Source organism: Panulirus ornatus, chromosome 10, assembly GCF_036320965.1.
Source record: "Panulirus ornatus isolate Po-2019 chromosome 10, ASM3632096v1, whole genome shotgun sequence".
In the NCBI taxonomy this organism is placed as follows: domain Eukaryota; kingdom Metazoa; phylum Arthropoda; class Malacostraca; order Decapoda; family Palinuridae; genus Panulirus; species Panulirus ornatus.
The window spans coordinates 8,155,612-8,169,932 of NC_092233.1; the positions used below are offsets into that span (position 1 = coordinate 8,155,612).

The 14,321-nt window shown below is 37.7% G+C and overlaps 1 protein-coding gene across 3 annotated transcripts in view; it reads left to right on the forward strand.

Moving 5' to 3' along the window:
* LOC139750773 (citramalyl-CoA lyase, mitochondrial-like) overlaps window positions 1-14,321 on the forward strand; it is a 31,998-nt gene continuing 17,677 nt past the window's right edge. For 2 of the 3 annotated variants that reach the window (XR_011713222.1, XR_011713221.1), the window contains exons 1-6: window positions 15-186; window positions 2,629-2,772; window positions 4,275-4,469; window positions 6,289-6,484; window positions 9,545-9,658; window positions 10,052-10,113. Coding sequence is in view for 1 of the 3 variants with exons in the window: in XM_071665504.1 (XP_071521605.1) it covers window positions 85-186; window positions 2,629-2,772; window positions 4,275-4,469; window positions 6,289-6,484; window positions 9,545-9,658; window positions 10,052-10,113 (813 nt within the window). In the remaining 2 variants the exon portion in view is untranslated. Of the gene's footprint in view, window positions 187-2,628; window positions 2,773-4,274; window positions 4,470-6,288; window positions 6,485-9,544; window positions 9,659-10,051; window positions 10,114-14,321 lie in introns of all 3 variants that reach the window. The other variant, XM_071665504.1, reaches the window with a different exon arrangement.

Genomic DNA, 14,321 nt, shown 5'->3' on the forward strand with positions numbered 1-14,321 from the left:
GTAAGCGATGTAAACACTGACCGGCTCTTGAGAAGGATTTCTCTCCTCTTTCGTTATATTGTCTTTTTCTCTAAGTGTAACAACATGATGCATCACAGGGTGTTCAGTATTCTACGTAATTCAAATTACATTAGACTGAATAGTGTGTCGAGTAATGCCAGCTTGTCAACAACGTCTATAGCCAAGGTAAAGTCCACTTGTCCTACGTAGTCGCTCTACAAGTATGAATGTAAGATGTGTCGTGGGACGAATACAATAAAGAGAATAATCATTATCGTAATATATCACCAATCCGTGAAGTTCTCTCTAGTGATGTTAGACTTTTCATTTGTTAGAATGGTTATAGTTCTATTTTAGGATGTTAGTTTTCTAGCAGATGGATTTTGATGAAAATGGCTCCAGTTGATTCCTTACACTCTGTATATGTGATGCGGGATGTGGCTTCCTTTAACTACAGCCTTTCTTACACCTGTTAAGTCTCAACAAAGTGGGCAGAGCTTTGAAGTATGGGAAAGTGTTGTTAGAAGTATTCCATATTACCATTACAGAGTCTAAGGACTTAATCTATTAGTACCACTTTCATCAAAATCCACTGTCGAGAACACAAACGGGAGAGCCACCTTCCTACAGCATCTCAAGAGTAATAATTGCTGATCCTTCAGACACCTAACAATGCATCTGGCACCTTTATCAAACTTTATAGGGAATTATTTGGTTTGCAGATTAGTTTACAAATCGATTAAAGCTATACAGAATCTCAGCGAAGCACCAAGTGTATGTATGTTGTCAGCCAATGGCCCTCCTCTGGCTGACCTTTTGTTATGTTGTTGGTTATAAATTTTTGTGTTGATGTTTAAATGGTGAAACTTCGTCTTGCTGGAAAGAGTCACTTGGGAACAAAGGTTCCTCTAAATAGATAACAAAGCACTGCTGCCGCTGTCCATACACTACACCACAAAGGTTCAGCATTGGAAGACACATGATCAATTATAGGCATTTCACACTGATTCTATAGAAAAGAATTTTCATCATCATTGCATCCCAAAAGTAATTTTCTCAGGCATTGCACCTTGCAAGTTATAGTTCCTGCAGACAGCTGACACCATACATTTTTATATGGCACTTTGTTGAGATTCTATAGTTTTAATGGTTAATTGATTGTCAAAACTGGATAAAGCTCTATAGAAACTGAACAATGCTAGGTGAATTGTGAGTCATCCACAGGAAACATAATTTTCAAAGTTAAGCAAGATGCCTAGCTGATTTCTTTGCCGAGATATTATGTTTGTCAGGATAGATAACCAAGAAAATATAGTTGTGCCGCCAATTACCATTTTTCTTGATGACAGATGCTATTTTGTTTGTGGTAGGGTGCCAACAAGAATGGATGAAGGCAGCAAGTATAGATATGCACATGTGTATATATGTATATGTCTGTGTATATATATGTATGTACATGTTGAAATATGTATGTATGTATATGTGCGTGTGTGGGCGTTTATGTATATCCATGTGGATGGGTTGGGCCATTCCTCATCTGTTTCCTTTTGCTACCTCACTAATGCGGGAGATGGCGGTTAAGTATAATAAAAAGAATGATAATGTCAAATGTCAAAAATTTTTGGTCCTGTTGATTACCCCATGACCAGCAAAGTGAAATGTGAAGTGGTCTTCGGGGATTATGCACCAACAAAAATCTGTTAGCGATAGTGGAAGACAGACCCAAGTGCATCATTCCCCACCCTCCTCTTTTTTTTATAGTTGTTGTATGGGAAGAGGACATTGCACAAAACAGTTTTCATGTACTTGTATGAAAATATTATCTGGAAGGAACTTTTGAACTGTAGAGTGAACATTTGTCATATTTTCAGAGTCACACCGATTTGCCAGTGTTTAGATTCTTTTAGGATTTGGAATTTAAAGATTCCTCTAAAAGAGGGATATACCAAATGCCATGTCATGCATCTTGATATTGAATAATATGATCCGAATATTAACCATGAATTCTTCTTCATGAACATTTCCATGAACAGTGTTGCATCCATTTTCAGATGCTTTTCTGTTTGTGTGGTATATCAGTTGGTATTTTACTAAAAGGCATGAATTTTTATTGAGAAATGAAATAGCAAGCATCAGTATCAGGTTTCTCACCGTTCAAAAGGTGTTCCATTTTAATTTGAAAAATTTTATGTGATCCTGAAAGACCCAAAAGTTTGAGAAGGTAGCTCAGGTTTCTGATGGTTATGGACTGATTCATGTCATGCCAGATTGTGGTATCTAGTTTAAGATTCACAGGAGTTCAGGGTCATAGTGTACAGCATAGGCCAAACAAAATAATGTAACATAAGACAGACTTAGAAAAGATGTCTTCTTTCTCAGGTTTATGTCATGCCAAACTCTTATGACGGGAAAGCTTCATTTAAGGTTAGGTATATGAGATATAGTACAGTATTATCCAGGCATGTTATACCAGAAAAAGTAAGGAAGAAACAAGTACCTAAACAACATCTGTAGGGTTGCTTCTTGGGTTAGGAATTCTAGATAAGGGATGATACATATTGATACTGTATAACCAAGTCTCTTAAGAGGAGTAAGGATGCAAGTCATATGATATTCGTCAAATTTCAGACTTCAAATTCCAAAAGATACATTCCCCGTCGAGCAGTCCTTTATGTCCCTGGCAGTGATGATAGAAAGTTAAAGAAAATACCAAGTCTTGGAGCAGATTGTATTGTAATGGACTGTGAAGATGGAGTAGCTTTATCCAAGAAGGTAGTATTTTTTCTTAATCTTATATGACTATATTATGCTGTAGATGCAGTAGGGTACTGTATTCTCTCCCTACATATAAGAATTCTTTAGCAGCCAAGTTGTTTTAGTTATACAAAAAACTTTGTAACTATTGTATAGACCTTATACAGTACTGCAATAATGGAATACAGGTAGGCTACTGAAAATCCATAATCCTTGAAACCAAGCAATGTTTGGATATCAGAACATGATGGATTTTAAGAATATGTAGACCACAGCTTGTGGTCTAAACTTATCATAACCTTAACTGAATGTTTTGCATACATATTGCAAGCTTAAAGTATTACATGTAAAGTATCCTTTATAAAACCTTTGATAAACAAATTGGTGGTAATCTTAAATGTGCTGGACCATGAAATCTGGGAGTTTGTAGAATTTAGAAATATGAATACCCAGTATTCTACTTGTATCTTTACTCATAGAAATGAATTATAGTGAGGTCATTTTGAATATTTGCTATGTAATTTAGAATTAGCATTTTCCATTTTGATCTATGCATGACTTTTCATTTGACATTTTCTCTCTCTTTATTGTCTTTTTCAAACATAAAATGTGTTTCAGGTGTAACTGATGAACATTATTCCAAGCTCGTACTAAGTGTAACACGGAACTACTTAATTGTGCATGTTTCTCTCCAATTTTTTTATGAACTGATATTTAACCCAAACTCTCACTTGTCTTAATCTAATTTTGTTATCCCCATACCTTTTGGGTTTCTTCAAGATGGTGAAGAACACAAAACAAAAAGACATGTTCTCATTTAGTGCATGCAGGAAAAACACAATGACAGATTTTTCTTGAGGGTGATCTGAAAAATTTGTGTAAGAATGTGGGTTTTTAAAAGTGAAAAACCATCACTCTCCTGTAGGCAGAGCTATGTGCGCACCTAATGGAGCAATTGCTTAGTAGGGATTGAATTATTGTTTTATCTCCTAGAATGAAGTTTAGCTTTAGAGATTCAACCTTTCCACTGTTATGAAACATAGAAGGCCAGAAGCTGCTTGTTTATAAGGACTTGTTGACATATCAGTAACATTCCCAGGCCTTTTTTTGTGCTTCTGATAAAACTCTCACCATAAGAGGAAGAGAATGACACAAGCATTATATATTAAACATTGTACAGTTGTGATGATGTCTATCATAAATTGGACCTAATGACTGTGACTTCAAAAATGGAAGAGAGAGAGAGAGAGAGAGAGAGAGAGAGAGAGAGAGAGAGAGAGAGAGAGAGAGAGAGAGAACCATCAGTTCATTCCCTTAGATATAACAACTCCAAGTCTTTGTTCATACTAATGTTGTGACCCTCAGATGAAAAATAATCCTGCTCAAAGTTTAATGTAATTTGTTCTATAATTGTTATCATTTCATGTCTTGCAGTTATTCAGTATGGAATGCAGAGTTTGTAATATGTTGATAAACAAAAGAAGTTGCTTGAATTATTTTTTTACTGTTTATCATCTTAGGAGACAGCGAGATCCAAAATCCATCACGTCTTGCAGTCTCAAGAAATCGATTTTACAGGCAAAGACTGCTCAGTTCGTTTCAATAGTGTGGAAAGTGGACTTTGTGAGGCTGATATGGTGGAGATTCTGTCTGCAAAGCATCTCCCATCCACTGTACACCTCCCAAAAGTGGATTCCCCAGAACATCTGGAATGGGTATTGTGAAATGTGTAATTAAATTACTCTGTAACTTTTGGCTCTAATGAGCTAATTATCCATAGTTAGATCTCTCACTAACACACATATTTCCTCTTTCTTTTCTTCTAATCAGTGGACTTCTTTAACCTGTTTGCATCTACCTCTCACGCTCTATATCATACTTTCCAGTGTACTCCTTACTCTGATGTTCAAATTTTTCAAACATACATTTTCCTTGTTTAGTTTGTGACTTTCCTTTGATTAATCATCATGAAATTGCAAGTCACCAGATCATTTGGTCAAGAACTTTGGCTTGTCTCAAGAATCATCTTATGCCTTTTGCTATTCTATCGGGAGGAATACTGAGTAACATCAACTCAAGCATAATCTTTTGCTGTACAAGACTGCAGTTATAGAAATGCACGATATTTTGCCAAGGGGACTGTGACAGTGTTTCATTTCAGCAAGAATCCATTTTGTTTTGGTCTTGATAATCATTTCAGCTGGACTGAACAATTTTATATTCTCAAACTTTTATCCTGTCTGTACATGTATGCTTATTGTTAGTTAATGGATTACTTGAACAGAAAAATATGAAGTGGTTGGAATAGAATAAACTAGACTTACAAGTTTAGAATGATATTAGATTGTTGCCCTGGTATTTATTGAAAAATGGCCATTTATTTCATTGTACAAGTGCATAAATGGAGAAGGTGAAAGTTTTGAAAGAATGACCATTTTGCTACATCATTTCCAAAATTCATTATCCACCATGTGGCTGTAGATTTCTAAGTGTTCTTAGAATTATTTCCTTGATTTTTCTTATTAATTGTAATCAGAATATATATATTTTTTTTCAAATTGAAGGGTGTACAAGTCAGTATGTTGAAAAATTACTTACATGAGCTTCATGCCCTCATAGTTATGCTCCTTCTCTGCGAGCCATATGAGGTACTTCAGGGGTACTGTTAAGCATGCATGGTTAGATGTGTCATATTTTTGGAAATGATTATGTCACAAACAAATTAGATTATTAAGGGTTGTCATCCTTAATACTTTTTCTTTTATAAGAGTTTTTAAGTTTTTAACTTGACAAATCCTCATTTAAAAAGAGGATGAAGAGCTTGTACAGGCCTCATCGATTTACTACTGCATGGAAAAATATAGATTACAGTGCATGGGATGTCACCACAAGCATTAATAGGGTTATAATGCATGGGATGTCACCACAAGCATTGATGGCAGTATTTTTCATCTCGAGGTAGAGATGTGTGATTCAAGAAATTTGATCATATATGATAGAGCTGCAGTAAGCAGAAAAAATACTGTGTTATGGACTAGCCACAGTGAATGGATTAAGAGAGTATGACTTGGGTGATATTGATGATAATGACAGGTGATGGGAACTCAGAAGATGGAAGAAGATTGCTTGTTAGCATTGGGACTTGAAACAAGGTTTAGTAAGATATTTTATTGTAGATCAATACGTTCATGAGCTTCATTCATTCATTAGTTAAAATGAGTAGCATAAGAGCTAACTACTTGGTTGTTTGTGTGCTTTATGTAAATGTTTGAGATGAAATTTTACAGGAACTTATTTTGCTATACTTTCTGTACTGCCATATTTATAATTCCTGAAGTCAAATATTAGAAAATTTAGTGTCATATATGAGGACTCTGGTTGATCTTGGAAATTTTCCTGAGATTGTGTCCAGTGTTTCTCCATTCCATTTGGCAGTGTGTTGTATTGTAGGATATATGAAAATCATCCTGCTGACTTACAAAAATGAAATCCTTGATGACCAAGAAGGATCATGAAATAATGTATGCTTTTCAGTTTACAGAAAAATTAAAGTTGGCCATGAAGGATCACAGCACCCCAGAAAAGTTACGTCTCATCATCTTCATTGAATCAGCAGAATCACTTCTCAGTCTCCCCTCAATTTGCCGCAGAGGAATTGAATTGTCTAAGGATGCTCCCTTTGACCTTGATGGCATTGTATTTGGTTCAGACGATTTCTGTGCTGATATTGGTAAGGAATTGTATGTATTATCATAGGTATTATTTTAGTAACATACAGCACCTGCAAAAAAACCTTGTCCACGGTCTATCTATCCATATCTCTTATACCCGTTCCTTCTGGGAACTCACATCAAGGAAGTAGTTACAGCAAAAAGGTCTCCCCTTATCCCTGTTCTTACGAGCCCCCCTTGCATACATCATTCCATGCATTCTTCTGCAATTTTCTCTCTCTCCAGTATTCCTCCATTCTGTATCCCCATGTCACAGGCAGTCTTCCTTTCACACAAACACTTTTAATCGTACTGTCATGTGCTGTCCTTGTAAACTCCTTGTCTTGCATTCTTTCCACATGCCTAAATGTAAACTCCATGTCATGCATTCTTTCCACATGCCCAAACCGCCTTTATGTATTGTGTTTCACCCATAAACAGTTTAAACAGCCATGGGGACATCACACACCCCTGCTGCATACCATCCTTCATTTGGAATCACTCACTTTTCTCTCTTCCCACTTGTACAAATGCCTTACACCCTTGATAAAAACTTCCCACTGCTTCTGAAAGCTCTCCTCCCACATCATGTATTCTTAAGACCTTCCACAAGGCATCTGCATCAGCCCCATCATATATGCTTTCTCCAGATCCATAAATGCTACATACAAGTCCTTCTGTTTCTCTTAAGTATTTCTCACACACATTCTGTAAAATCAAACACCCATTCCACACATCCTCTTCCATTTCTGGAAGCACATTGTTCGTCCCCAATCTGATGACCTGTATATGCCTTCACATTCTCAATCACTACTCGCCTGTACAACTTGCCAGGTACACTCAGCAAGGCATGGTGGATAAAGGTGAGTGTTCAAACTACAGAATGTTTGTAGTTTGAACACTCATCTTTATCCCCCTTGCATTTATACAGTGGCACTATAAATGCATTCCTCCAATCCTCGGGCACTTCACCATGATCCATACATACACTGAATATCCTTACCAACCAGTCAGTCTTCTCTCTTCACCAAATCACTTTCTATGAATCTCACTTTGCTCGCCACTCTAACCCAAACACACTACTTCTGCTACCATGTCATCAAAACACATTCAACTGTCCTTCAAATTACTCATTCCTTCCCATGGCATCTCTCCCTGTTACCAATCCCCATTTGTCCCCCCTCACCAATGCTCCCATTTGTTCTTTTTTATTTCACACCATCTACTTCCTTCCAAAACATCTTATTCTCACCAAAGTTGACGGATAATTGCTCACTTCAATTCTCAATTGCCCATTGCCCTCTTTTTAAACCTCTGCACCCTTCATCTTGACCTGCTGCTCTCTCATTTGCACTCCTTCCCTGTAAGCACAGCTCATATATCTCTCTTTTCTTTTATACTAGCAACTTCAGTTCTTCATTCCACAATTCACGACCATTTCTAATTTGCCCACCTCCCACCTGATGCATGCTACATGAATCTCTTGCACATGCCAGCACTGCATCCCTAAATAACACCCATTACTCACCCACTCCCTTATTCTACACTCCATCTCTCCTGGTATTTCTTCACATGAGTCTCTTTTCTAAGTTCACTCACTCTCACCACTCTCTTCTCACCCGTAATGTATCCTCATTTCTGAAAAACTCTTTAAATTTTCACCCTCTTCTTCGCAAGGTAAAGATCGGACATCCCACCTGCTGCCCCCTCAGCACTTTTACACCTAAAAGAGTCTTTTACATGCCTGACCATTTTTCCTACTCATATTCGTATACCTATATAATAGACTTCCACTATAATTGCTACTTACATCCTTAGCACCATAACCTTTGAGTAAAAGAACGACAATAGCTTTTGTCCAGTTCTCAGGCGGTCTTCTGCTTCCATGCTAAATTACATATCAAATGTATCCATTCTATCACACTTTTTCCCCCGTACTTCAATATTTCAGCCATAATCCTATCCACTCCAGGTGCCTTTCCTAACTTCAACCTTATTATCTCCCTTTTTACCTCTCTCTTTGCACTAGACCCTGCACTTGTATCCTTTTCTTTCCATTCTCCATACCCATGCATGTAACAACTGCTGCCTCACCTCCTCCCACTTCATTTCAAAATACTCTTTCCTTGTTTCTTTCACTTCCTCCCTTTGATTCAGCAGCTCTCCTTCCTTACTTCACTCATTTCCGTTTCCTTTCTTACATCCACCTCTTCCCTTTTTCACCTCCCTCCAGTACTGTGTATTACTTTTACTCAACTTACTTCCAGAATCTTCATCTGTTCTTCCTTTGCTTTCCTCTATCAGCTTCCTAACATTCCACTGACACATCTTATATTCTTCCCTCCTCCTTTGCTTAACTTCCACTGGTACATTCCCTTTGATCAGTCTACCACCTACTCCTTTTTATGAGGTTTATGTTGGGATTTATGCATGGTAGTGCCTCATGTAATAAGACTAGAAAGGTGATTGATTGGGAGTCAGAGAAAAATATGCAACTGCTGGAGTGGTCTGGAAACTTCCCAGTCGAGAATTGATGGAGCCAGATGAAATTCAAGCTTGCTTCCTGTAACACTTCCTCAGTTCCTTGTCTCATTCAGGAGATTAAGACCCTATAGACCCAAAACATGGAACTAGAATACCTCAGGAACCTTGCCAATTCTATGCCTAGACTTCTGCAGATGGTAATCAGAGCCAAAGATGAGATGACAAAGTACTAAAATGTAAGTTTGACATCACCTTTGAAAATATATAGGAGCGGACAAGGTTTATTTTTTTTTGAGGACAATATAATGTGATTTTTCTGTCGCATACATTTCTGTAATCCTGTATGAAGAAATATACAATAATTGAAATTTTTGAAGAAGAATCTGAAATAGTTCATGTAGCTTAAAATGCAGAAGATGCCATGTTTGTTGCTTAAGGATAGATTAAGGAATGTCAAAGTTTCTATGCAGGCACTACTTATTGCAAAATTAGTTTGATCACAAACAGTATTAGACTTTCTCCAACAGATTGTTAGATTATTCTTGATGAAGGTATCAAAGATGCTCACTTCAATTTTTCCCACTCTTTCCTTTTAGGTGCAACACGAACTAATGAGGCGAGGGAACTAAGTTTTGCACGTCAGTATATTGTGACGGTGGCTAAAGCTTTTAAGCTTCAAGCTATTGATCTGGTGTACATAGATTATAAAGGTAAGAGAGGAATGTAACTCAATTTCTATTAGTAAAATTTTGAAGATACACAAAAAATTATTATCTGTATAATAGTTAAATGATTTACTTTCATCAGAATGTTCTAGATGTGTTAGATAAAGATTTTATATTAGAATAGTTATTATCTTGTGCACAAGTTTGTGATCTCAGAGCAGCTACTAGTGATTTTGTTTTTTGTATCCATATTTCATTTTTTTCCTCTGAGGTTCAGTCCTTTGTTGTGGAGGCTACTTTACTTGTTGCACGATATAGCAAACATATATGAAAAATATGATTGTTGTTTGATAATTGATTATCTATCATCTATTGTTCTTATTAACTAAAGGTTTTTCAGTTGCAGAAAGTTACTTTTCTTCTTTCTTTTTTTCATAGACCTAGATGGGCTGAGATTACAAAGTGAGGAAGGAGCTGGCATGGGTTATACGGGTAAGCAGGTGAGTGACTGATATGAGCGAGTGCTTGCAATACATGATGTCTTCATTAGACTGCATTATGTTTATTCATGTTTAATTGATATAAAAGACAAGTTTTTGACTACCATGTTATCTTTCAAACAGGGTTTCTAGTCTCAAGTTGGGATGTGAAAGAGTAATACGTAATGTTTAAGTGGAGTTTATGTGCATTAGATGAAATCTTTAAATGCTTAGTTGAAAGTTGGACTGTGTACTACTGAAGCAAAAACTTTAAAGAAAAAAATTGTGGTATTTCTTTTATATTTCTTTTATATGCAAGAGAAGACTTACAACTTCAGTAGATACGAGAGAATAACTTTTCTGAAGAAGAGAAGACTAAATGTTGTGAAATTACCAGTAGTAGTTACACTCTGAACCTGGAGCCTGGTAATCTCCTCAGGACTATCTTTTATAGAGCTCCATCAGCATTCAGGTGTTCAGCCATATCCACTGGTTGGGACCACAGGTCATGAAGTGTACTGATGGTGTGTGGTTGTCGAGTTAAGGTGAGTGCAGGGCAGTTAAAGAGTAGGTCTTTAGTGTCTTCATTGTGGAATTTGCACATTAAGCTTGAGGGGTTCTGTTATACATTGAATCAGTGTTTGCAGTTTGAAGAGTAGGGTCATGTCCGGAGTGCAGGCATACACTTTCAGCTAGTTTTGTTTGGAGAGATATGTTTCAAATTGATGTATCTTTGTTGAGATGGAGTTGAAGATTGAGTTGGAGGGTTGGTTGTTTAGTGTCTGTTGGGTCAGTTTGGTGTGAATTTTTTGCTACACTGATGTTTGGTAGGGGTAGGTATCTGTGATTACAATTGGCTGAAAAGTAAGGCTATGGTAAGCTTTTTGTTTCTGAATGGAAGATGGTGGATGGGTGGCTGTTAAGTGGCTGGATGGGAGGAGCCCATTGCTTTTGAATAAGATTGGATGCCCAGCATGTTGTGATGGGATTGCATTCAGAGGATGTTTGCTTCATTGCATAGATGTTGAATGTTTGGAGTTACTGTGCAGCTGATAGTTGTCGTCAGTGGTCTCTTTTGTGTTGTTTGAAGTTTTATTTTCTGCTTTTGAATAAGTGGGTTATGAGGGAGTTCAGGTCTAGTTTATCATGGAGCAAACAAATTGTTTGTAGAGGTTAATGAAGCATTGTTTTACTTGTTTAGTATTGCTGTTAGTTTTATGAGAGTAATTATTTTGTTTGTAGACTTCACATTGATGTTTGTGATGTTGGATTAATGTCACATGTGCATCATGAATGATACCCGATGTGGTTGGTGTTTAATTGAACGGGAATGATTGATTAATCAGGGTAATGTAAGGGTGTAAGTTGGATTCGTTTCTGCCACGGTTTAAGATTGTGATGGTTGTTTTCTGTGGGGATGAGGTCACCAGGTTTGTGAGGGCCAGTGTTCTAATTGTGTGTAGTGTTGCATTTTATTGTTACAGCTTGTGCATTGCTGGGGTCCTGTGATGTTATTGTGAGGTTGTCTGTTTAGGAGAGTCATTCATACTGGTTTGGGGGTGTTAGGAGATTATGCAGGAAGAAATTGAAAAGATTTGGTTTCTGAACAGTGCTCTGGGGTCTCCATGGTTGAGCTTAAGTTTCAGATATGTGGTCTTTGTGGATGACTGTGGCTTAGCAGCCAGCTGTGAAACTGGTCAACCAATTTTTGCCATTTTTATGGAGATTGCTATCAGGTACCCTATGTTTGTTTGAGCTTTTCAAATATTCCATAGAAATATATCCATGATTTTGTAAGGATTCATTAAAAAGTTATTTTCTAAATATTGTAAAATAATGCACAGCTGAACTTGATGGGAAATTACTTACATGTACTATGCGACTTTTCATTAATGCTGCTCTGCTGCCAGGAGCAATAGGTATGCCAGGTGCATAACCATGCATACATGGTGAGATTTGTGGTGTTTTTGTCCCAGATATGATTGCTGAGGGTTTTCATTTTCATATTAATTTCTGCTGTTTTGTAAGGGTTTCACAGGTTCACAAATTATAATGAGAGGGTGCAGATCTCATGCAGGCCTCTTTAACATTTTTACACAGGCTGCTTCATGTATGAAAAAAGTGTAGGCTGTAGTTCCTGGTTACAGTGTGTGGGACACAGCTGCAAGCATCAGTGGCTGTATACTTTGCCTAAAGGCAAAGGCAGATAATTCAAGAATTATAATTGCACACACATAAGCCACAGTGAACAGAAGTTAGATGCCATGACATATTTACTAGCTATACTGAATATTGATTGATGTGAGTAGAAATTTGTGTGAATGAAAAGAGAGAAAATGCAAAAGATCAGCATGATAGGTGTTATTTAATCCCAGATGCAATCCCTAACTTTTGAGCTGTAGCGATGATGTGCATAAATATAGTCAGTCATTCATAGAGCCTCTGGCTGTCAAAATCATTCTTTGATCAATCTTATTAAGTGGAAAGTGATTGACCGTTAGAAGATAGTGAGTGGATAACTATTAGATTTTCTTATGTAGTGATGTTGAGGCTGAAAATGAGTATAACACAATATGTAGTGTGGTTTTGTGAAGACAGTCTAAGGCTTTATCTGTTTTATCTTCTCATTATAATTTATTCCATTCCCATTTACATGGGGTGGATGATAAACATACAAGCATACATTTTTAGAGGGAATTTATCGTAAGGAATCGGACCCCAAACCCTTCTGCCATGGGCTGACAGAAAGCAGGGTTCCTAATGTGGGGTTGACTGTTAAAGAGTTTATTGATGGGTGAATGATATCAATGTAGAAGTCTGAGGATTTGTAACAGTGGAGCAGTTTACTGACGTGGTAACTAATGAGGTTGTAAAGAGAAGAAATAATGATAGTACATATCGTTTATTGTGATATGAATGACTGTAGAGTTTCAGTTTTGTGTGAAAATGATACTTTACCAGAATTCATGAGCAATAGCATGGTTTTGTTTCACATATAACAACAAGGTGTAATGGTATTGGTATTTGATTTGGCAATATGAAGGGTAGTCAAATTAGTTAATGCTGTGGTGAACTTGCATAGATAACATTATATTTTTTTTTTTTTTTTTTTTTATTCTTTGTCGCTGTCTCCCGCGTTTGCGAGGTAGCGCAAGGAAACAGACGAAAGAAACGCCCCCCCCCCCCTACACATGTACATACATACGTCCACACACGCAAATATACATACCTACACAGCTTTCCATGGTTTACCCCAGACGCTTCACATGCCTTGATTCAATCCACTGACAGCACGTCAACCCCGGTATACCACATCGCTCCAATTCACTCTATTCCTTGCCCTCCTTTCACCCTCCTGCATGTTCAGGCCCCGATCACACAAAATCTTTTTCACTCCATCTTTCCACCTCCAATTTGGTCTCCCTCTTCTCCTTGCTCCCTCCACCTCCGACACATATATCCTCTTGGTCAATCTTTCCTCACTCATTCTCTCCATGTGCCCAAACCACTTCAAAACACCCTCTTCTGCTCTCTCAACCACGCTCTTTTTATTTCCACACATCTCTCTTACCCTTACGTTACTCACTCGATCAAACCACCTCACACCACACATTGTCCTCAAACATCTCATTTCCAGCACATCCATCCTCCTGCGCACAACTCTATCCATAGCCCACGCCTCGCAACCATACAACTATGTTGGAACCACTATTCCTTCAAACATACCCATTTTTGCTTTCCGAGATAATGTTCTCGACTTTCACACATTCTTCAAGGCCCCCAGAATTTTCGCCCCCTCCCCCACCCTATGATCCACTTCCGCTTCCATGGTTCCATCCGCTGCCAGATCCACTCCCAGATATCTAAAACACTTCACTTCCTCCAGTTTTTCTCCATTCAAACTTACCTCCCAATTGACTTGACCCTCAACCCTACTGTACCTAATAACCTTGCTCTTATTCACATTTACTCTTAACTTTCTTCTTCCACACACTTTACCAAACTCAGTCACCAGCTTCTGCAGTTTCTCACATGAATCAGCCACCAGCGCTGTATCATCAGCGAACAACAACTGACTCACTTCCCAAGCTCTCTCATCCCCAACAGACTTCATACTTGCCCCTCTTTCCAAAACTCTTGCATTTACCTCCCTAACAACCCCATCCATAAACAAATTAAACAACCATGGAGACATCACACACCCCTGCCGCAAACCTACATTCACTGAG